This window comes from Vicugna pacos, unplaced genomic scaffold, assembly GCF_048564905.1.
Source record: "Vicugna pacos unplaced genomic scaffold, VicPac4 SAC-SAT, whole genome shotgun sequence".
Classification (NCBI taxonomy): domain Eukaryota; kingdom Metazoa; phylum Chordata; class Mammalia; order Artiodactyla; family Camelidae; genus Vicugna; species Vicugna pacos.
Genome location: NW_027328721.1, coordinates 18,427,318 through 18,449,217, shown reverse-complemented (window position 1 = coordinate 18,449,217; position 21,900 = coordinate 18,427,318). Strand labels below are relative to the sequence as shown.

Genomic DNA, 21,900 nt, shown 5'->3' with positions numbered 1-21,900 from the left:
TTTAGTTGATATAGATCTTTACTCTAAATAATGATGAAATTTTTTGATGTTAAGTTGCCTTCCTGCTTTCCTTCCCTCTTCTTTTCTTTCTTTTTGATTGGTATTTTTGGCTCTAAAATTTATTTTTTTGGCAAAATCTTATATGAATTGATACAGAGATGAAGGATACACACACACACACACACATAAATGTCTATATAAACTCTGCTAAATAAATAATCATAAAATCTCTGTTTCTCCAATCAATTCAAAATATTTTAAGAACGCTGCTTTCATTGAATTAAACTTAATTCTTCTCACTTATTTATTAAGCAGCATTCCTTTGTCATGCGGTGAGTATAGCCTTGTTCTTCCTATAAGTAATTGTGTTTTATAAATTTGTAAGCAACCAGAGTGATTTCAGAATTTGTTAAAGATTTACAAAAAATTGACATGATCTTAACCACATTCTGCTATTGCCAATATGCCCTTTAGAGTGATGATTTTACTAAAAGCATTGTCTAACTCCTTCACATTCCTACAATAATGGCCTTATTATTATACTACAAAAGATGACATCTTCCAATAAAAATGTCTAACTCTATAACAATATTCCATGAATTCACTTATTACACAATATTAACAAACTACTTAAAGAATGAATCAAAACCATATAAGATATTATTTCTCATGTATTGGAAAAAATAATACGATGAAGTAAATTAAATCTAATAGTGTTAAAATATTCAAAGCCTTTCTAATGATAAAAACTTTAAATATAAAATATTCTACTTCAAAAATGCTTTCAGAGATGTTATAAATGGTGAGAGGATTACATATCATATATAGTTTTCTGTTTATGAATTTGATTACAGCAATGAAACAGTGTAATATTAAATTTAAAAAAATGCATATCAATTGAAGATATAAATTAACCTCAAATTTGGGTTGTAAATAATTTTATATTTATTTAGCTTTCAGTTTTCTTTATGTGTTTTTATATACTTTCAGGAAAATAATTATCATATACAAATGTACAGATCTGAGTCTTTATCTAATATGTCTTAATCTCAAGAGATCTAAAACCCCTCCATTTTCTTCTTTCCTTCCTTCCTTCTTTCCTTTCTTGGTATAAAAGTTAATTGTTGGCAATATTTTATCAGAACTTATATTGTGAATGAAGGATGAAAGATATATACATATACACACACACACACACATACAGTGATGATCCAACTTGGAATAAATATTTCCATATTTCTATGAAAAATTATGAATGAATTTAACTATAGTATGTAATTCCTTAACATTTTTCATAATATAAAGTATATGTACTTACAACTTTATATTGTGAACTTAATTGTTTAATATCTACCTTAATGCATGGAAGAGTTTTTATGTTATTATAAAGTATACTTTAATGAGTGTGATAAAGGAGCATTACATGGTGTTAAGGAATTATGTTAATGTAATGGGCTTTATGAATTCACAAATTAGCTGAGCACTGAGAGTGATTGGAATTAGATAGGCAAATCCCTTGAGGGGAGTAGGGGATTGATGTGTAAACGATTATTTCTAAGAGTGAGTATAGCATGCCTATGCCCCTGTAGCATGAGGGAACATAGTTAAGTACGAGGATTGTAAGAAGTCTATCTATGGTAATGATCCTGAATGTGAACAAGGAATGATTTGAGGCTACTAACAAGGCTAAAGCCAAATATGTAACAGTCAGCATATTATAGCAGGCTGTCCGGCGAGCCGGCCCTCCGCCCGCGCCGCGGGGTGAGCAAGCGCCCCGCGGGGGTCTCGGGCTCCCAGCCCACTGCCCGGCCTCCCTGCCACATGCTATGCGTCATCCGGGGACGCCCCTCACCGAGAGAGACCCTCAATCACAAGTCACCCGCCCTCCCCACCCTCCTCGCCGTGCCTTGCAATAGCGCCCCCGAACCGCCCTCCCGATCTCCGTGCAGTAACCCCCGCCCCTCGCTGGGAAGAACGCAGTGACTCCAAGAGCCGTGGCGGCTCTTTGAGCCCAAGGCGCGAGCGAGGCAGCCATTGGCGGAGGCCGCTGCCTCCGGCTGTCAATCCCGTGGCCCGGCCCCGCCCCACCGGCGGAGCGTGGCAGGACGCAGGGCCGCGGGGACTGTCGGGACGGCTCCAAGATGGCCGCGCGCTTGGGGTCCGCACTGGCTGGCGGCCCCAAGCTCCGTTCACTGCCACCGCTGCTGACCGGAGACGCTGGTCGGGCCGGCGACTCCGGGCGCTGTACACGCGGGGCGGGAGGCCGCCATGGCGACCCTGGAAAACCTGGCGAAAGCCTTCGAGTCCCACAAGTCTTTCCAGCAGTCGCTGCCGAGGCCTCAGCCCCCTCAGCCGGCACCGCAGCCGCCGCCGCATCGCCCCCCTCAGCCGGAACAGCCGCCTCAGACGGTACCGCCGCCGCTGCCGCCTCAGCCCCCTCAGCCCCCTCACCCGGCACCGCAGCCGCCGCCGCATCAGACCCTTCAGCCGGTACCGCCGCCGATGCCGCCCCAGCCCCCTCAGCCGGCACCGCAGCCTCAACCGTCACCGCCGCCCGCCCAGCCCCCTCAGCCGGCACTGGAGCCGCCGCCGCTTCAGCCACTTCGGCCGGTACCGCCGCCGATACCGCCTCAGCCCCCTCAGCCGGCACCGCAGCCGCCGCCGCCTCGGCCCTCTCAGCCGGAACCGCAGCCGCCGCCTCGGCCGCCTCAGCCCCGTCAGCCGGCACCGCCGCCTCTGCCGCCTCAGCCCCGTCAGCCGGCACCGCCGCCTCGGCCGCCTCAGCCCCGTCAGCCGGCAACGCAGCCGCCGCCGCCTCGGCCCCCTCAGCCGGAACAGCCGCCTCAGCCGGTACCGCAGCCGCCGCCGCCTCGGCCCCCTCAGCCGGAACAGCCCCCTCAGCCGGTACCGCCACTGCTGCCGCCTCGGCCCCCTCAGCCGGAACAGCCGCCTCAGCCCCTTCAGCCGGCACCGCAGCCTCTACCGCCACCGCCACCCGCCCAGCCCCCTCAGCCGGCACTGGAGCCGCCGCCGCCTCAGCCCCGTCAGCCGGCACCGCAGCCGCCGCCGCCTCGGCCCCCTCAGCCGGAACCGCAGCCGCCGCTTCAGCCCCTTCGGCCGGTACCGCCGCCGATGCCGCCTCAGCCGGCACCGCCGCCGCTGCCGCCTCAGCCCCTTCAGCCGGCACTGCAGCCGCCGCCGCTTCAGCCCCCTCAGCCGGCACCTCAGCAGCCGCCGCTTCAGTCCCCTCAGCCGGCACCGCAGCCGCCGCCGCCTCGGCCCCCTCAGCCGGCACCTCAGCAGCCGCCGCCTCAGCCCCTTCAGCCGGTACCGCCGCCTCAACTGCCACCGCCGCCCGCCCAGCTGTGGGTCAGGAGCCGCTGCACAGACGGTGAGTCCCTGCAGGCCCCTCCCCAAACCTGCACGGGTCTCCGTCCCTCCCTCGGCCTCCCACGAAGGCCCCGATGCTGTCCGGGCCCCACGCCTCTTCTTTCCCGGCTGCGAAACTCGGGAAGGAACGGGGCTGTGTTGTGATCCGAGGCCGCGCGTCCCGTTCGGCTTCCTCTGGGCCACTCCCCACCCCTCTCCTCGTCCGGGCCAGGTGTAACATTTTGTCTTCCCTTTTCAACTGACGGCTTAAAACAGTGTTTCAGATAACTGTCAAAACACTGTGCATGCAAAATACTAGGTCAACTTAAGGGAAGGAGTAGGAGAGAAGGGGGAAAGGAACGAAGTTCACCGGTCACTTCTGTGGGGGTGGGTTAAGTGGTCACAGTGGTGAACGCGTAACTGCTACATGGCCCCGTGCGCTTACCACCATAGTCTTTACTGTTACTAACCCCGAACAGCCCTGGTGTTAAGGAGGCATGACCACAGAACATGTGCTCTTTGAGCTTAATTTTACACAAACAGTAAGTTTTCCACGGAATCAAGACAGGCAGTAAACGCCAGCTGCAGAGGACAGCTTGTGCAGGGCTGGGAAACAGCACGGCATGATCAGAACTTTAGTTTGACTGGCTTGAAATGTAGAGGGAAAGGGAAACTTCACACTGATGAATCAGAGAGGAGATAGCTGTTTTTTATTAAACTAAAATGGTTGAATGAGCCTTGTTGGTTAATGATTTGCCTTAGCAATGTGAATTTGGATTCTGCAAGTATTTTATAAGTTATGTAAGAAGCTTGTTTTAAAATTTCAGAACTCTTAAGGTATTAGAAGTTGTTTTATTTTATAAGAATTTTTTAAAAAGTGTTTATTTAACTCAATTAGAACAGAGTTCCTTTAACATAGGAGACTTTATTATCTCATGTATTAATACCCTCTAGAGGTACACAATGAAAAATGTGATTTATAAACAGATACATACAGACACAAGGAAAACAGAGCATGTAGCTTCAGTAACAGTTTAAGAGAAAAGTCAGAAACAGAAATTTTCCCTGGTCAAACTATCAAAAAAAGCACCTGGGGCTTATATCCCTTAACTGTTTGAGCTCTAAATGGACAAATACACATTTTTTTAAAAAAAAATTGCTAAGAACAAGATTGTTTTTCACGTTGAGTAATAACTTTGAAGTTTAAATAAATACCAACAATGGAGCTATGAGGGAGGAAAAATATAAAATACTGATTTTTTTTTTATTTCACCGTAAGGTGCATTCTTAAATACATAGGAGAGAACTGTCATGATCTGTGCAACTCGCTTGCAAATAGTTCAACAGTATTAACAATGATTGAGTTTAGGTGGTGGGCATATGGGAATTTATCATCCTATTAAACAGTTTTCTGTACTTCTGAGACTTATAATAAAACATTGGAAGGAACCTGTTAGACATAATACTCTATGTGAAGTAATTTGTTCCCTTTGTGAAATTCTAGGAAGGTTAAAATGCATGTTCATAACATCAAGAAAATCACAAGCATTTACGATGTAATCAACTACCTGAGGATCTGTGAAACTTGGTGAGTTGGTGAATTTTTTAAAATGTCTTAAAACATTTTGTTTTTACAAAGATTACAGGAGTAAGAGAAGATAAATCTTAATCAAATCTTAATATTTTTTTCCTGGTTGAGGTGATATAATTAAATGTGGGGAAAAAAAGGTAAATTCTAAAAGGAGACACTACCTTGATGGTTTTCTATGGAGGAAACTCAAGCGGGAGGAAGTTTAATTTAAAAACATAAATTACTGCTCTTTATAATACATTCTAAGTTGTCATTCTTTTGAATGCCTTCCTTTCCAGACAGATGTGTTATTCTGGGAGATCATCAGGACTTCTGGGTATTTGGAGGTATTGACCTAACGAGTGGAACTGCTGATTTATAAGAAGTTGTCCAGAATTTTGGAAAACTGATTAGTAGAGGTAAATAATGTTTCCTTGGCAAGTGATGACAGAAAGTGACTTCAGTGAATTTTCCTTCGTTTTTAGGCAGGTGTACCTAACCATGTATGTTAACAATGATTACAGGCTGGAGACCGAGAAGAACTGCCATTTTTGCCAGCTGGGATGCAGAAAAATTTGGACTTCTGGGTTTCACAAATGGACTGAGGTAACTAAGACAGTAAACGTATCTTCTTGGTCAACATGTATCTCAGGGTAATCACAGGTGTGTTCCATTACCTGATACTGTTTTAATTTGGATAAAAACAAGAAAATTTAAGAAATAGAGTTTGGTCTTGCTTTTACATCAGTTTGGCAAAACAGAACAACCTCTTAATTACTAAGCACAAACCAATTTTTTCATTAATTTTAAAATATTTTAGTTTCTATTTATATTTGTTTTGTGATAAGTAAGTAAAATCTGTAAGCTCAGAAAATAGTCAAACCTAGGAAGCTGCTTCTGACAAGTGAATTAGCTTATTGAAAATCTGATTTAGATCCTTGGCATTAATTTTCAATTTTTTACAGTTTCCTTGGATTTCTTCTATCCAGGAAAACAACATGCTCTTTTAAGATGACTATACTCTGATTATAGTCTCTCCTTTATGGAGTCCACACTAAATTGTAACCATAGGTATATTTTACCATTTACAAAAGTGCCTGGTTGGGAAGTATAGTACAATGATTTTGTAAATTGAATTACTCTAAAATTTCAAGGATTTATTTTTAATTCAATTATGATTAATTTTCATTTTTCACTGGCTCTTAATGCTTTATTTTAAAGTGTCTCTCATAGACCCCCTTCTCTCTTCTTCTTCCCTTAGGCTCTCTGTCCAGTAACTCTAAGTTCTTACATGTTCAAGGTAGGCTTGTGTATTTTTTTAAAGGCAGGTGCACCAAAAAGCACTTTCCTGTGACTATCCTCTGATTTGTTCATCATTTATGAGTTCATATTTTATAGAATTGATTTAAAGAATGTCATATCTTTCTTATTATTTTGTCTGGTTTTTAAAATGCTTTCCTTCTGACTCATTTCTGCATACTTTAAAATAATAATATGAATCAAATAAGTATGGGAATAAAATCACAGTTACTTGTATCACATTTGATTCCATTTTTATGGCAAAGTCTTATTATTATGTTGGTGTTATGAACATGCATTTCATAATACACTTATTTAGATGAATCAGATCTTATTCATTAAGGTCATCTACTTTTAGAAATGTGTAATTTCTTGTGAATACATGTATATAGAAATACATGTGTCTTTCTATAATTTAAGCAGCTTAAAATACAGATAAAATAAATCCAAGATACAAGATAATATGCCTTGCATTAATTTAAATTCATGTGAGTTAAAAGACAATTTGAATATTGTTTCCCATTTTCTACTATCTTGATCATATTCAGCAGCACATTTACCTTTACATATAGTTAAGGAATCTTTTTTATTTCTACTGTAGCTCTGTCATAATGGAAACTCTGCAGCAGAATCAGCTGTCATCTATCCCATGTGGCCAAGTGCAGAGGTGAGAATTCTCATTTGTGGGATGACCACTCACAGCTTTAAATGTTTTTACTGTAACTGCTTTTATAAGGTAGCAAGCTAGAGAGAGAGAGAGAAACAGAGAGAAGAAAAGAGTTCTCTCTGCATATTCCCATGTTGTGTGATGGCATTAGTCTTCTTCTGCTGTATTTTTCTAGAATGTGTGTGCGTGTGTGCATGTATGTGTGAGAAATGTCTTGTCTTTGTCCTAATAGCCACTCTTCTCTCCCTCTAGTTTTTTCTCTATCCTCCCCTCCTATATTTTTCTTTTTCATCAATATCTTCTCTTTCAAAAAATTCTTGATAAATCTAATTTCCAACTTCCTCACTTTTAATATGGTAAAGTTACTTGGATCCCCAACATCAAGTGATCTCATACTTTAATGTCTGTAAGGATTGCCAGGGACACCTTTTAAAAATACAGATTTCCAGGCCTTACTTTGAGCAGTCCTCTTCCAGTAGATCCAGGGTGATGCTGAGCATCTCGAGCCTTCCCCCTTCATATTATGGTGCAGGGGATCAGGGGCAGTTTTCCTCTGGGTCTCCCTGCTGCTGCTATGAACAGTGGCTACAGCATCACTAATATTTTTCTTTCTTGTTTTAATTGCATTAATATTATCAACCAGTTAATAGTATTTTCTTAAAATTATGGTCAAAAGCATAGGTGTTTGATTTATAATGGCACCTGCAAACCACTCTTTTACTGAATTAATTTGTTTTGCTTGTATTTCCACAATTGTAAACACTGTGAGTTAAGTGACTGCTTTGCTTCAACTACAGGAGAATGTGAAAACACTCCAGGAGAGAGAGGTTGCATATATCAATGCAGACTCATACACAGAAGGTAAATTTTATTTCAGATTGTCATTAAATAGTATACCAGTATTTAAGTCTATCAACTCCAACTCATAAACTAGGATTATCCTCTTTCTATGAGATGCCTCAATAATACCTCCATTTCTCCATTTTACCCGAGAGAACATTATTATGATTCAAATGAATCAATATGATTCATAACTAAGCTATTGATCCTAAGTTCTTTAGTGTATTTACCATTTGCCTATCTTGGATTACTACTTAAAACTTTAGTACTTTTGACATTCTTCCTGTGGAGCTGTTTTTAAAAGTTGGGCTAAAATATTTCATACAGAAATAGTTCCTGTATGTATTGGAACAACTCTGAAATAAGCACCCACTACAGACTTCCTTTTGACCCTGACATGTGGCATGTGCATCTGTAGGCTTTCATCATATTATGGTTATTTCTAGGTAAGTGTCAGAGGACACATGTTAGTTACTGACATGCTCTAGCCTAAAGTCTTGATATTGAATTGAATGAATGAATAAAAACATGAACATTATGGCCTTACCACTTCCTTTGCCAAAGACCCCTAGGTACTGCTGCCATAATGAGCAATGACCCTTACTGTTACTGCAGGAGCTGCAGCCTTAGCAGCAGAGTCCGCCTCTGCAGCCTCCTATCCTGAGTGTGTGCTGCAGCCTCTCTGGCTCCTGAAGAGTTATTTCCACCTTGTGTTTTAGTTTTAGCCAGACTGTCTGCCTGTCTGTCTATTTATCTCCCTACCTATCTGTCTATTCTAAAATTTTATTTATTTCTTTTTACTGAAGTACATTTGATTTGTAATATTAGTTTCAGGTGTACAGCAAAGTTACTCAGTTGTATACATATACATATACATATACATATACATATACATATACATAGTTTTTAGATTCTTTTCCATTATAGGTTATTATAAGATACTGAATATAATTCCCTGTGCTATACAGTAGGTCCTTGTTGGTTATCTGTTTCATATATAATAGTGTATATCTGTTAATGCTGAACTCCTAACATATCTCTTCCCTTCCCCCTTTCCCCTTGGGTAACCATAGTTTCTTTTCTATGTCATGAGTCTATTTCTGGTTTGTAAATAAGTTCATTTGTATCTTTTTTTGTTTGTTTACATTCCACATATAAGTGATAGAATTTGATATTTGCCTTTCTCTGTCTGACATACTTCACTGAATATGATAATCTGTAGGGTCCACCCTATTTTTAATTCTCCAGGAATGATGCCTTCAATTTGAAATCTGTTATATATTGTTTATAATTAGAAAATAAAGTTAGAATTAAATACAGGTTTGTAGTCCATTTGGAGGTATTAAAATTCTCTCATTTATTTTGCAGGCAATTATACTCTCAGAGTTGACTGTACAACCCTTCTTTTCCAGTTGGTATATAAACTGACAAAAGAGGTATGTAAATAGATCTGTTGTAATGATTTCTGATGAGTAGATAAATCAATAACTTTTGTTTTCTAAATTACTAATATTTAAATTGGTGACAGACATAGCTGATTTGTATAAACAAGAAATCAGAACGAGCTTTAATACACTACTTATGTGACATAACTATGAGAACAGTAGTGCTAGTCTCTGTTCTAATAATAGTTCCTAATAATTGTATACATTTGTTAAAATGTGCAGGGTCTATTGTTTCATGGGGCAGAGTCTCTTTGATATAACAGAAAGAATACTGAGCTGGGTTGGGGAAGCCTTGGCTGTGAAGATTGCCTTGGCTATTCATTCATTCATTCAGGAAGTATTTATTGTGTGGTTACTATGTATCAGGTCCTATGAAAGGAACTCTAGCAGCAACAGTGATAAAAGGACAAGGCTACTGAATCCAAATACTTTGTAATCTAGAGAGGCCACAGACCTGTAAATGAGGACTCATACTTCACTTGAATATTGGATACTATATACAGTGGAGGACAGTTGCAGAAGAGAGAAGTTAAAATCCTGGTGTAGCTGGTGAGTTTGGAAAGCATTAGAAGGTGTTTAGAGAAGGATTAGTGGTTAAGATGTAAAATGGAAGGATGTGAAAGTGGGGAGAATGTTTCTCCTCGGAGGACACAGGACCTAATAAAGATGTGGATGTGTGAAAGAACATTTCCTGACCTCTGGGTAATGCAACATAACCTCAATGTAAGGTGTTGGTGAAAAAGCTGGTATGAAACGGGGCCTGACACATAGGCCTAAATGTTCATAAATCTGGTGATGGTAAAATTAAAGAATCTTTAACAAGGTTGTACATTATCATTTTTATTCATTAGAAAAATTACTCTGTATCAGTGCAATGAATACGTTAAACTGTAGTAAGTCTAAAAGCAAAATGGAAATAATTCCACATACTTATTTAGCACACAGGAATTTATAAATACTAGTTATTGATGTAGAAAGTACTCTGAAAATGCTACTGCACTCTGAATCTCTAAAAATTATGTGATCTACTCATTGAGTATATGTGTGCTTCATTTAAATAACCCCCATTATAGAATTTAACTGTAGAAATGTTTCTTTCAAGTAGGTATCACTTAGATGACAGTGGGAAGTAGATATCACATCTCTGTGGTCCTGTTTCCAAATCGCCCTTCATCTTGCCCTGTCCTTTTCACTGTTAGTGTCTTTAACATCTCATCCTCCCAAGTGAGCATCCTCCCATGCCCATCACAACTCCCACCATACTGGGAAGCTTAGGTCCTTGATCCTTTTATTGAAATGTCCCATAAAAACATCTAAAAGCACGCTGAAAAGACAGCCCTTGTTGGGGAATCCTTCTCAGGAGATACATTTACTCTCTGTCCTACAGAGGAGGCTCCTGCCTTTATAGGAGCTGTAGTAAGAATTTTAGGGCCAAGAAGGAGAAGCTTAGGTCTATCCCCTTTGTACATTTATTTAATAAGTATTAAATGTGTAAGTGGTTACCATAGTGACAGGATAAATCAAACATAGTTTCTGCTATTAGTGTGTTACCTGTGTAGCCAGGAGAGACTATGATCAAGAATTTTCAAATCCAAGACAGAGATTAAAATCACCAAAGCGAATACAGATAAAAGTGTGGGAAGCAAAAAATAAGTATCTTAGTTTATTATTTTACATGTTGGAATTAAACAGCCTGCTTAATGGGAAATTGCAAATTTTTTTTCCATTTTAAAGCCTCTTTTATGTTAATTTGAATTTAATTTTCATGCCACTTAAGATACAATATATTTGTTTTTCAGAGTTTTTGTTTTAGATAGATTTTAACAGTTTAACTGGGAAATTAAAATGTATATTTAGAAGTTACATTATCAGGATGAACTAATTAATTGTCCAGAAGAGAAGAGTGAGATTTTATAATCTTGTTTGATTTGATTGTCAGTGGAAGAATCAGACATCATTCATCTGGAGAAATGCTATTGGTTGCTGAGGGCTCAATCCCGAACTGGATGATTTGATTTAGAGACATTTGGCCCATTGGCTTCACCACCAATTCGTCCATCTCTGAGTGAAGGTGGGAATCCTTCTATTTTCTACAAATGTTCTTTGCTAAACACGTGAGCCTTGTTCCACCTTTGGAGCCTTGTGTAAGTCGGTTTACCTTTCTGCACTTGAATATTCTCATATATAAAATCAGTTTGACCAAGACAATCATTATGAAAGTGTGCTCCAGTGCGGTGACTCAGCATCTGGTGCAGGGTCAGGGTGGTGGACACTGAATAGGAAAAGCTCTAGCTTCCACACATGACCCCACCTCTTCCTCAGCTGAGGAGTGTCTATTGTATTTCTTTTATATAGAAAAAGGTTCCACTGCTGTATCCTTCCCCCACCCTTAAAAAATTAAGAAACCACTAGACCATCTCTAAGGTCCCCACTTAGCTCTAAACTTTTCACTACTATATATATATATTTATTTATTTATTTTAAATGAGGTTTACAAGGAGCAGTTGTGGGTGATAATCACAAAAACTGTATTTGAAATCTGAAAGCTTGGGTTTTTCTTCTGATTCAGACCTTTTTAAAAAAATTTCTTACTTTTAGCAAGTCACTTAACTACTTCTTAGCTTCAGTTTTCTGCTCTTTGAGGGCACAGAATTAGATTCTTGAAATAGTCTGTATACTTCAGGTTTCTAGTGTGTTTTAGAAATATTTATTTGTTAGGGGAGCTAGAACAGACAGGGTTTCCACTTCAGCAGTGCAGTTATGTTTTTACCTTTTTATAATTAGAGATTGAGAAATCATTTCATTTGAAAATAAAATGATTCCATTTATTTTTTAGGAAAAGTTTAAAAACCACAGGATTAGATTATAAATTGCCCTTTATTTCTGAAATTTAATATATTTAGTTATACAGATTAAGTGGTACAATGAAGACTGCAGTACAGAATTTCTGTCTCTTATAATATAGTGTGTTAGTTTTCTTTGCTTCATGAAGGAGCTGTGTGAAGCTCATTAATAACAACACAGTATATCTTTGATAGAGTTCAACTTTTCTTCTTCCTTTTTCCTTTTTCTTCTTAGTCTTTCCAAATTAGGATAATTGTGGTCTCTGACTTTTTTCCAGTTAAATTTTTAAAATACATTTTTATTTTTTACATTCTACAATCACTTTTGACTTTTGGAATTAATATAAGATAAAGATAGGTATGCAGACAAAACCAAACACTAAATGATAGTATTTTCTTCTAGGAAGTTAAATTTTGGTTATAATTATGCCAGGGGGAAAAAATAAACTTCCTAAGACAGTGGAAAATACTGATAACTTTTAAAAACTAAATCAGTTTATGCGAGTCATGCCTCCTTTCATAAGCATGTCATTAATAACAGGAAGTTTGTTGGCTGTGATTTATTCTGTCTGTCTTCCTATTTTACAGGTTTATTTAATGCTTTTGGTGAAAATCATGACAGCCACATAGATTTTAAGGAGATATCCTGTGGGCTAACAGCTTGTTGCAGAGGACCTCTGGCTGAAAGACAGAAATGTAAGTGTGTTAAACATCACAAAATTTGGAAGCTATACAGAGAAAAAAAATAGCATCCATTCATGTAAAAAATCATCTGATTAAGGCTTGAATTTTCATCCCATTGGCAAATAGCAATCTCTTGCTGAGGTTTTACTGAGGTCAGTGTAAATGTTCAGTCATCTATTCTTTTTTACTGTCGAGTAATTTAAGATCTTTGTTATTAATAATGGTTGATTTTCCAGATATATGTACAGTTCATGATAAATGAACTACATCAATCATGATGTGTTTGAAAATGTTAAGCATATAGAAAATATTTTCTGGTAGTCTATATAGAAAATTTGTCTTGCTTAACTTGAATTCCAACTTATTTTCTATCACTGTGTATATTGATATTTTATTAGCAAAATTAAATTTATGATAAAACAATTTTATTAAATACTAAATTTATCTTTTATACCTAGCTAAAATATTATGGCATAATTTATAAGCATATTACATTCCTAAATCTTAACCATATTTGTTTAGGAAAATGCAGCAGTTTACATTTAATTGGAACCTAATTCTTACATATTCACTAGGGTAATTATCTCTGCATCTTTCTAAAATACAGCTTCACAAATACTGCATATTTTGGGTATGATACTTAATAGTTCAATATTCTTTAGTAATGTTGTACTGTGATGCACTTAGTTAATTTAATAGCATAAATATTACATGGGTGTGTGAAGTAGATAATTATTTAATCTTAAACATTTAGATTTCTTTTATCTTCCCTGATAGTATACCATTACTCTAACCTGGCTTTGTGTTAGATTATTTGTTCACATTAAAGTTCTGGTATTAAAGAGACTGAAGTCTTTGTTTCTCAATTGAGGTTAATTGTTGTCTTAAATTTTTTTTTAATTTATTTTTTTGCCAGTGGACTAGTGGAAGTTAACCAACTAGACTAACTAGCAATTTTGCTGATATTGATGTTAATTAGCAAAGTGCTGATATTTTGGGTTTTTAGCTTGTTGTATATAAACTTCATTGAAGATTTGAAATTGTTCTTAGGCAAAAATATTGGGTGCACATTAATTACATTGGAGAGGCAAAATCTTTATACAGTCATCTCTCATTATCTGCTGAGGATTGGTTCTGAGACCCCCTCAGATACCAAATCCATGGATGCTCATGTCCTTATGTAAAATGGCATAGTATTTGCATATAATCTATGCACATCCTCTTGTATACTTTAAATCATCTCTAGGTTACTTGTAATACCTAATACAATGTAATTATTTGTAAGTACAATGTAAATGATACGTGAATAGTTGTCAGTGCATAGCAAATTCAAGTTTTGCTTTTGAGAACTTTCTGGGAAAATTTATATATATATATTTTTTGATCTATTGTTTATACCTGTGAATGCAGAACCAATGGATACGGGGAGCTGACTGTAGCAGCTTTTTGTTGATTCTTAATGTAGATGGAATATTTTCAGCATTGTAAGAATCAACTCTGAAGTGATCAGTTATAAATATTAGAAATTAATTTAAAAGCTTGAATTACCTTCTCAAAATCTGTGAGATATTCTATAGTAACTTGGCCCTTCTTTTTCAGTTTGCAAGTAATTTAACTTTAGATTTAGGTGAAGGATGGAGTTCTCACAGCTGGCTAATGATATAAGGAGAGAGACTTGTGAAGTGTACAGGAATTCCTACAAGTTCAAAGGACTTTAATGACACAATCTCCTCCAAATAAGAACTTAATCCAGAATGTAGTTGTTTGAGGAACTAAGTAACTTCACTAGGGCAGCTTGTAATAAAATGTATTATACTTCAGAATATAAAAGTAATTTTCCTCCATAAGAGTTTCTTTTCTTTAGTTTGCTTCAAGGTATTTGATGTTGACGGTGATGGAGTTCTCTCTAGGCTTGAACTGAGAGACACGTGGTTGCACAGAGGTCTGGAAGGACAACTGCACCGATGATACCCTGGTAAAGTCTGATTGTATACATCTTCTTGCATGTAAACTTCCAACAGGAACATAGAGTGAAGAATTTTTTAAAAGAGGTTAAGAAAAAGATTTCTTACTACTTCTAGGTTCTATATTATGCTACTCAAAATATTCATAGCCAAAGATGCAAAATTGGGAAGAGAATTTGCCTTAGAAAATTTAATAAACTGAATGTATTATGTAAAAAAAAAATGAAACTACTGGAAAATTGTCATAAATTTTTAAGGCAAACAAGCAATCTATTTCTGGAATTAAAAAAAAAAAAAAACTTGACCGAAAAAATATTTTATACTTCAGCTACTGGCTAATAAAAATGATACCTTCTCTTTCCTAACTACTGATTTGGGTTTCTGGTTTTAAAGGAATTACTTGTGGATCTATCCAACATTGTAGAAGACACATAGAATGCACATGACACCACAAAGGTGAGTCTAGCAGAGACTAATTTATTCTTTTCTAAAAATACATTATATTCTGAATTGGTATACATACCTTACATATACATACTTGAATCTCTTCTACATCATCCCTGCTAAATGCTTATTTGGACCTGTGGTTACAATAACTCCAAGTTGTCCCTAAGGAAAGCCCATTCGACCTTTAAACAACTCCATTAAGTGTTATTTACATAAAAACATTATATTTTATAAGCTAGGCATTTTGTAAAAATTAAGTAGAGACAGCCCTTGCCATCTGTAGTTTATAATCTTTACTTCTCCCAGTTTAATACATTATGGTAAGACAAAACTTATATTGAGCAAAAGAAGCCACAGAATAAAAGAACACATTGTACAATTTAATTTATATGAAGTTCTAGAACAGAGACAGAACTAATGTTAATAAGTGTTACAATAGTGATTTTGGAGATGGGTGATTTAACTGAGAAGGACCATAGAATATCTGGGATGATGGAAATTATTTTTATCTCAATCTGGGTGGTGTATATAGTTTTTAAAATTTTTTTTTCAATAATATTGGTGAGGGTCTGTCCTAAGTTCTTTAATAGCAGCCAGAATAAGTGTATAATAGCAGAAACAAGCATGTACTTTACAAAGAATAAAGCCTTGAATTTTTTTAGTTTCACAACATTTATTAAAGATATTATAATAGGTTTGCCTTAATGTCTATGTATCCCTATGAAACTGAAGATAATCCATATATGTGAGACATATGAGTTAATTTGACCCTTTCTATTCAAATGTTGACATGTACCAAGTTGTAGATGGTAGGACGTAGACCATAGTGGCCTTACGCAGGCTTAGAAAAATAAGTAACATTTTTTTCAATCACAAATCCAGAAGAAATCATCATAGTCTTATTAACTGACACTCAATAGAAATAAATAATAGAAATGAATTTTTCAGGGCTTGATCTTTGTTTGGCAATTCAGATAACCGTCTTCATTTACTTTTCTGCCCAAAACTAAGGTAGCCATTTCTATTTGGTATATATGAAAACAGAAACACAGGAAAGTTTCTACTAGGAAATACCTTATGTAGAGATACAATTTCCATCGCCTTTCTTCTGGGTGTTTGATAAGTATGGAGGTTATCATTGCTGTCTATTTTTATATAAGACCGAGTTTCTTCTTATGGCTGTACTTTTGAACATTAAAAAAAAAGATCATTTAGCTACTCCATCTCCTTGTAACCATAAAAATGAAATGGTAAAAATTTAGAATAGAATTTGGACCTTTCAACCAAACCTATTACCCATATTCACTGGTGACTAGACGGTGACAATATTACCCATTATTTTGTACCATTACATTGGTGTTAATATACTTCAATGGAAGTTGCATCATGAAAGCCAATAATTACCATCACAGTGCTTTAAAATCTTTCCTTATAATAAATGGTAATATATATTGAATGAATACATGAATATCATTAATAATAAATATTATTATATATCATTAAATAACAAATCATTAGATAATAAAAATATAATTAAGTAATAAAAGCTAAGAACATTATTATTCATCTAGGATTGTTAAGGTGATTGTTCAAAACATGAAGTAAGAAGCATTTGGTTATATTTTTGCCTGCCAAGAAATATTGTCTGCTGTATATAAATGTAATTTTTGGTACACTTTGACACCAAAAAAAAAAAATACTGCTTTACTCAACTTGTGAAAGTAATGTTAAATTTTATTTTGAGGAAATCTTAATATAGATACTCATTTATTATATATATTTAGTTTTTTTAAATCTCTTAAGAAGTCTAATAATATTGCCAGATGTTTTAAAGATCTTAGAAAATTGTTAGGGTCAAAGGGCATAATCCAAAGAGTTTGGAAAAATGCTTTCAAAGTTAGTAAATAGTCCTTTTTCTCTACCCAGAACCTTTTGTGGGTTCTGTTAGTAAACTTCACCTTGAACCAGAAGATACTGTGAGTTATTTCCCAGGTCTTACTGGAGGAAGATTTTTGGTGATAAATTGCCCACATTATGACTGACTACTTCAGAGTTTGGTTACTTTTGAACTTACTCTTGCTGGCCTACTTTCAGATGAATACATAGCATCTACATTAAATCATTAGTTTTCTTTCAGACAAATGACCATTGCAAGTTTAATAAAACAAATTTAATTCAAATAATGTAAGAAAATGAAGATTTAAGATATTCTTAAATATTGTTTCTCTTTCATAATGGCCATCTTAACTCTAGAAGAATATCAGATCTGGAGTGTGAAAAATGTTCTTGCCAATGAGTTTTTGAATCTACTTTTCCAGGTATGTTTAAGGTAAATGACAGAGACCGAGGGCACTGGTACCAGTAGTTCTACATCTTTTCCATTATGTAGTAGTTAGACAACTAGGCTACAAAACCATATATTGTCAAAAGAACTGCATTAACCTGTACACCACCTGCAGATGGTAAGTTAGAGCGTGCCTGCTTCTCAGAGTCACAATGTGCATGATAGGAAAGTAGAGTGTAGCTGATAATGTTTATCTTAATAACTCATGATAGAGCAGATTTTAGACACATAGAAAAGAATTTAAAATGAAAAAGCCATTATAATTTGCTATTTTTCTTTACTTTTTTTTTAAGACCCTCCCTAACAAGTAAGGCAGTGTGGACAGAGACATAGATCATAAGTTGGCATCTGTAAATTTTTCACAAAGTATACCATCTTTCCAGTTAGGAGGTTATTTTAGATGCAGAGCTGTTTCTTAATTTTCTTTCTTTCTTTCTTTTTTTCTTTTTTGTAATTTAATTCTTTAGAAGGTCCAATAAAGATTGAAGGAGAAAGGAGGAAAGAAAAGCTGTCAGGGGTGAACATGAAATCATAAAACTTGCCAGATTTTAACTATTTTCCCAGTTAAAGTAGTTCTCTTTGCTCCAATTTAAAGAAACAACTTATAGTTTCCCATTTTTCATAGTTCTTCAAAAATATATGTTGATTTAATAGTATTTTACAGGGGGGAGGGGTGTGAGTAGGGACAGACTGGAAGTTCAAGATTTGTAAATACTGACAGGTATATATACAGTAGATAAACAAGCTTATACTGTATAGCACAGGGAAATATATTCAAGAATTTGTAGTAGCTCATGGTGAAAAAATATGAAAACAAATATACGTATATTCATAAAGGACTGAAAAATTGTGCTGTACACCAGAAATTGACACAACATTGTAAATGGACTATAACTCAGTTAAAAAATAAAAGATAAAACTGTTAGAACACTATAAAAAAAGTAGTATTTTACATTTTCCTTATTTTATTCTCCTTTTCTTATGAAAGCACCCCTATGAAGATCAATAAGGCTTGATATCTTCATATCTATCATGATCCTCCATTGTGAATACAGAGTAACCTGCCTGTGGCACAGCTATGTTAGAATAAATGAAAATTGAACTCTTCCTGACAACTAATAACTAATGTATATTTAAAGCATATGAAATCTGATAAGCCTGTGATGCCCATTTAAATCAATCAGTTGCTCCACTGTCAGTTATCTGCCAGGATCTAAGTTGATGTCTTTATAAAATATAAATACATATAAAAATAATATAAACCTACTATAAACAGAAATGACTTGCTTAATTATATGAAAATTGAGCAGCTATTTTTATCTCATTTAAAATGATGCCCTCAATTACTTTGTTATCATTAATTACATAGATATTTTGACCACTTAAGTTTATGTCTGAGTCATCTGGCAGCTCTTACATAGCAAAGCATTTTGAACTTTTATATCGCCTTTCCTATTTTCTCATGCTTATCAGGGACTTGCATAGGCACTATTTTTTCTATGACTCTATAAACAGATGTATGCCTGAAATTTTCTTTTGTGTCTCAGGGTTTCTAGCATTATATTACTGACAGATTTCTTGTTGGTTACCAATCTAATTTTTTTCTTGGTATGTATAGTCCTTTCAGTCCTTTCAAATATATATATATGTAGTCAGTTTACAATGTTGTGTCAATTTCTGGTGTGCAGCACAATGCTTCAGTCATACATGAACATACATATATTCATTTTCATACTCTTTTTCACCATAAGTTACTACAAAACAGCATTGGATACAGTTCCCTGTGCTATACAGTATGAACTTGTTTATAAATTGGGAGTTTGAGATTTGCAGGTACTAAATATTAACATTACATTTTATGATGCTCACTTTATCTCATATTCAGACATGCTTTTAAAACTTTATGTTCACTTAATATATAAGTAAGCAGACTTACTCTAAATTGTTTTATTTTCTGTCTGTTTCTAAAATAGAATTAGCTAATAAATTTAGTGATAAAAGCTTGAATTATACTTTTATTTTATTTGCCAAGATCCCACTCCTGGCTGACCATTTTGGGTATTTAAGTATAAAGTAAGTAAATGTCAGTAAAATTAGGAAACCATTCCTGTGGTAGTATTATTTTCATTCCTTTCAAATAAACTCAGTTCCCAATATTTTGCAGAGGAAGCATTCTAAACATGATCAGGATCTTCTATCTTATAAGTTTGTCAGAAAGCATCAAATGTTAAACAGTTTGATAAACAGAAAAGTGCATCACACTGACCCCTACCTATATCCATGTTCTAATCCTGAAATCTGTGAATATGTTATTTTACATGGCAAAGGGTATTTTGCAGATGTATCAGGTTAAGGACTCTGAGACAGGGAGATTAGCCTGGATTATCTACATGGGCCTAGTCTAACAACAGGAGTCCTTAAAAATTGAAAATCTTTCCCAGATGTGGTCAGAAAGATATGACTTTGGAAGAAGGATTAGAAAGCTGTAAAGCTGTTAGCTTTGAAGATAGAGGAAGGGCCATGGGTAAAGAAATGTGGGTGAACACTAGAAGCCGGAAAAGACAAGGAAATATATTCTTCCTTTGACTTACAGAAGGGCATACAGCCCTGCTGACATCTTGATTTTTAGCCAAGTGATACCTGTTCCTGACTTGACCTACAGAACCATAAAATAATAAGTTTGTGTTGCTTTAAGCTGCAAAATTTGTGATAATTTGTTACAGCAGTGATAAAAATAAGTATAGGGGAGGTAATCCAAATTTATGGATTGGAGGGCTCAACATTTTAAAGATGTCAGTTCCCCTTCAACTGATTCAAAGATTTATATGTGCACATCAAAATCCCCAAAACTTAATTGTTGTTACTGTTTTTTTGTAGAACTTGACAAGCTGATTCTAAATACTTAGAGAAGCTTGAAGAGCCAACAATAGCCACGATGATATTAAAGAACAATGTTAAAGAACTTATTATAAAACAATATTAAGTCTATGTGATAACTACCTAAAGTTAGACATATAGACCAATGGAACAGTATTGAATTAAACCCTGTACCATACATGAACAGTAATTTTAGATAGATTATAAATCTAATAAATTTGAAACAAAAAGCAAAGCATCTGGGGGAGGGTAAAGCTCAGGTGGAATGTGTGCTTAGCATGCATAAGGTCTTGGGTTCAACTCCCAGTACCTCCATTAAAATAAATAACCTAATCCCCCACCAAAATAAAGCATCTAGAAAATAGTGTAGGAGATATTTTAATGACTTTGAAGTGGCAAAGAGTTCTTAAACAGGACACAGCACTAAACATAAAAGAAGAGTTTTAAGTTAGACTTCAGTAAAATTAAGAATTATTTTTATCAAGAGATACCATTAAGAAAGTGAAAAGCCACACGGTGGGAAAATATATTTTCTATACCTATATCCAACAAAAGACTTGTATCTAGGGCAAATAGAGAACAAAAACCAGTGGAGAAAAAGGCAAAACCTCAATATTAAAATGTGCAAAAAAAATTGAACAGGTGCTTCACAAAAAAAAAAAAGTCCAAATAAGCTCTGAAAAGTGGCTGACCTCTTTAGTAATAATAAAAATACGTACTAAAACCACACTTGGAACACCATTAGACATCCACTAGAATAGTTAGTTGTTAAGTGATATGAAGCATTGGTGAGGGTAACATGCAATGGGGACTCTTACACATGGCCAGTGGGAATATAAATTCTTACAAATACTTTGAAAGTAGGCTTTTTGAATGAAAGTTATATATGTATATGTGTGTGTGTATATATGTACACACACACACATATACATACATACACACACACACACACTCCCTGTGTACCCTTCAGAAGCTTCTACATCTGAGCACAAAAGGACATCCAGAAAATTCTCATAATCACTATTTGTTATAGCCCCAAATAGAAAATGACCCAAACACCTGTCAACAATAAATACATAACCATAAGTGGTGGCACATGCATACAAGTTGTATACTTTAAAGCAATAAAAATAAATATACTAGTTTAAAGAAAACTCTAGTGGATGAATCTTACGTAATGTTGAGTGGAATGTAAGGGACTAAAAATTTCAAAAGCCAAAAAAACCAATCCATGGTGGCTGAATTTAGGATGGTGAATCCATCAAAGAGATGCCATAGTATCTGGGAAGAAACCCAAAATGGAACAGCAATGTTCTGTTTCTTGACTGGATGAAGATTACATAGATGTGTTTACTTTGTGAAAAATCACTGAGCTGTATACTTAAGATATGTTCACGTTTAAGCATGTATATTATATTTGCATTTTTTTAAAAAATGTTTGCTTGCAAAAAAAGATATCCAAAGCCTAAGTATTTATCAGTAGGAGAATGGATAAAACAAATGATAGTATATTCAAACAATGGAATAAATTCAACAATAAGAAAGAATCAA

At 36.1% G+C, this 21,900-nt stretch overlaps 1 protein-coding gene across 1 annotated transcript in view; it reads left to right on the top strand.

Annotated features, from left to right (window-relative positions):
• Positions 1–327: 327 nt before the first annotated feature.
• Positions 328–21,900, top strand: part of LOC140692174 (uncharacterized) — a 59,204-nt gene continuing 37,631 nt past the window's right edge. Inside the window, exons 1-14 of the mRNA XM_072956936.1 lie at positions 328–332; positions 2,032–3,391; positions 4,874–4,957; positions 5,239–5,358; positions 5,464–5,545; positions 6,201–6,239; positions 6,840–6,905; positions 7,703–7,766; positions 9,114–9,181; positions 11,130–11,261; positions 12,622–12,729; positions 14,582–14,692; positions 15,075–15,137; positions 17,382–17,446. Of these exons, the coding sequence (XP_072813037.1) occupies positions 328–332; positions 2,032–3,391; positions 4,874–4,882 (1,374 nt within the window). The 3' untranslated portion in view covers positions 4,883–4,957; positions 5,239–5,358; positions 5,464–5,545; ... (7 more) ...; positions 15,075–15,137; positions 17,382–17,446. The remainder of the gene's footprint in view (positions 333–2,031; positions 3,392–4,873; positions 4,958–5,238; positions 5,359–5,463; positions 5,546–6,200; positions 6,240–6,839; positions 6,906–7,702; positions 7,767–9,113; positions 9,182–11,129; positions 11,262–12,621; positions 12,730–14,581; positions 14,693–15,074; positions 15,138–17,381; positions 17,447–21,900) is intronic.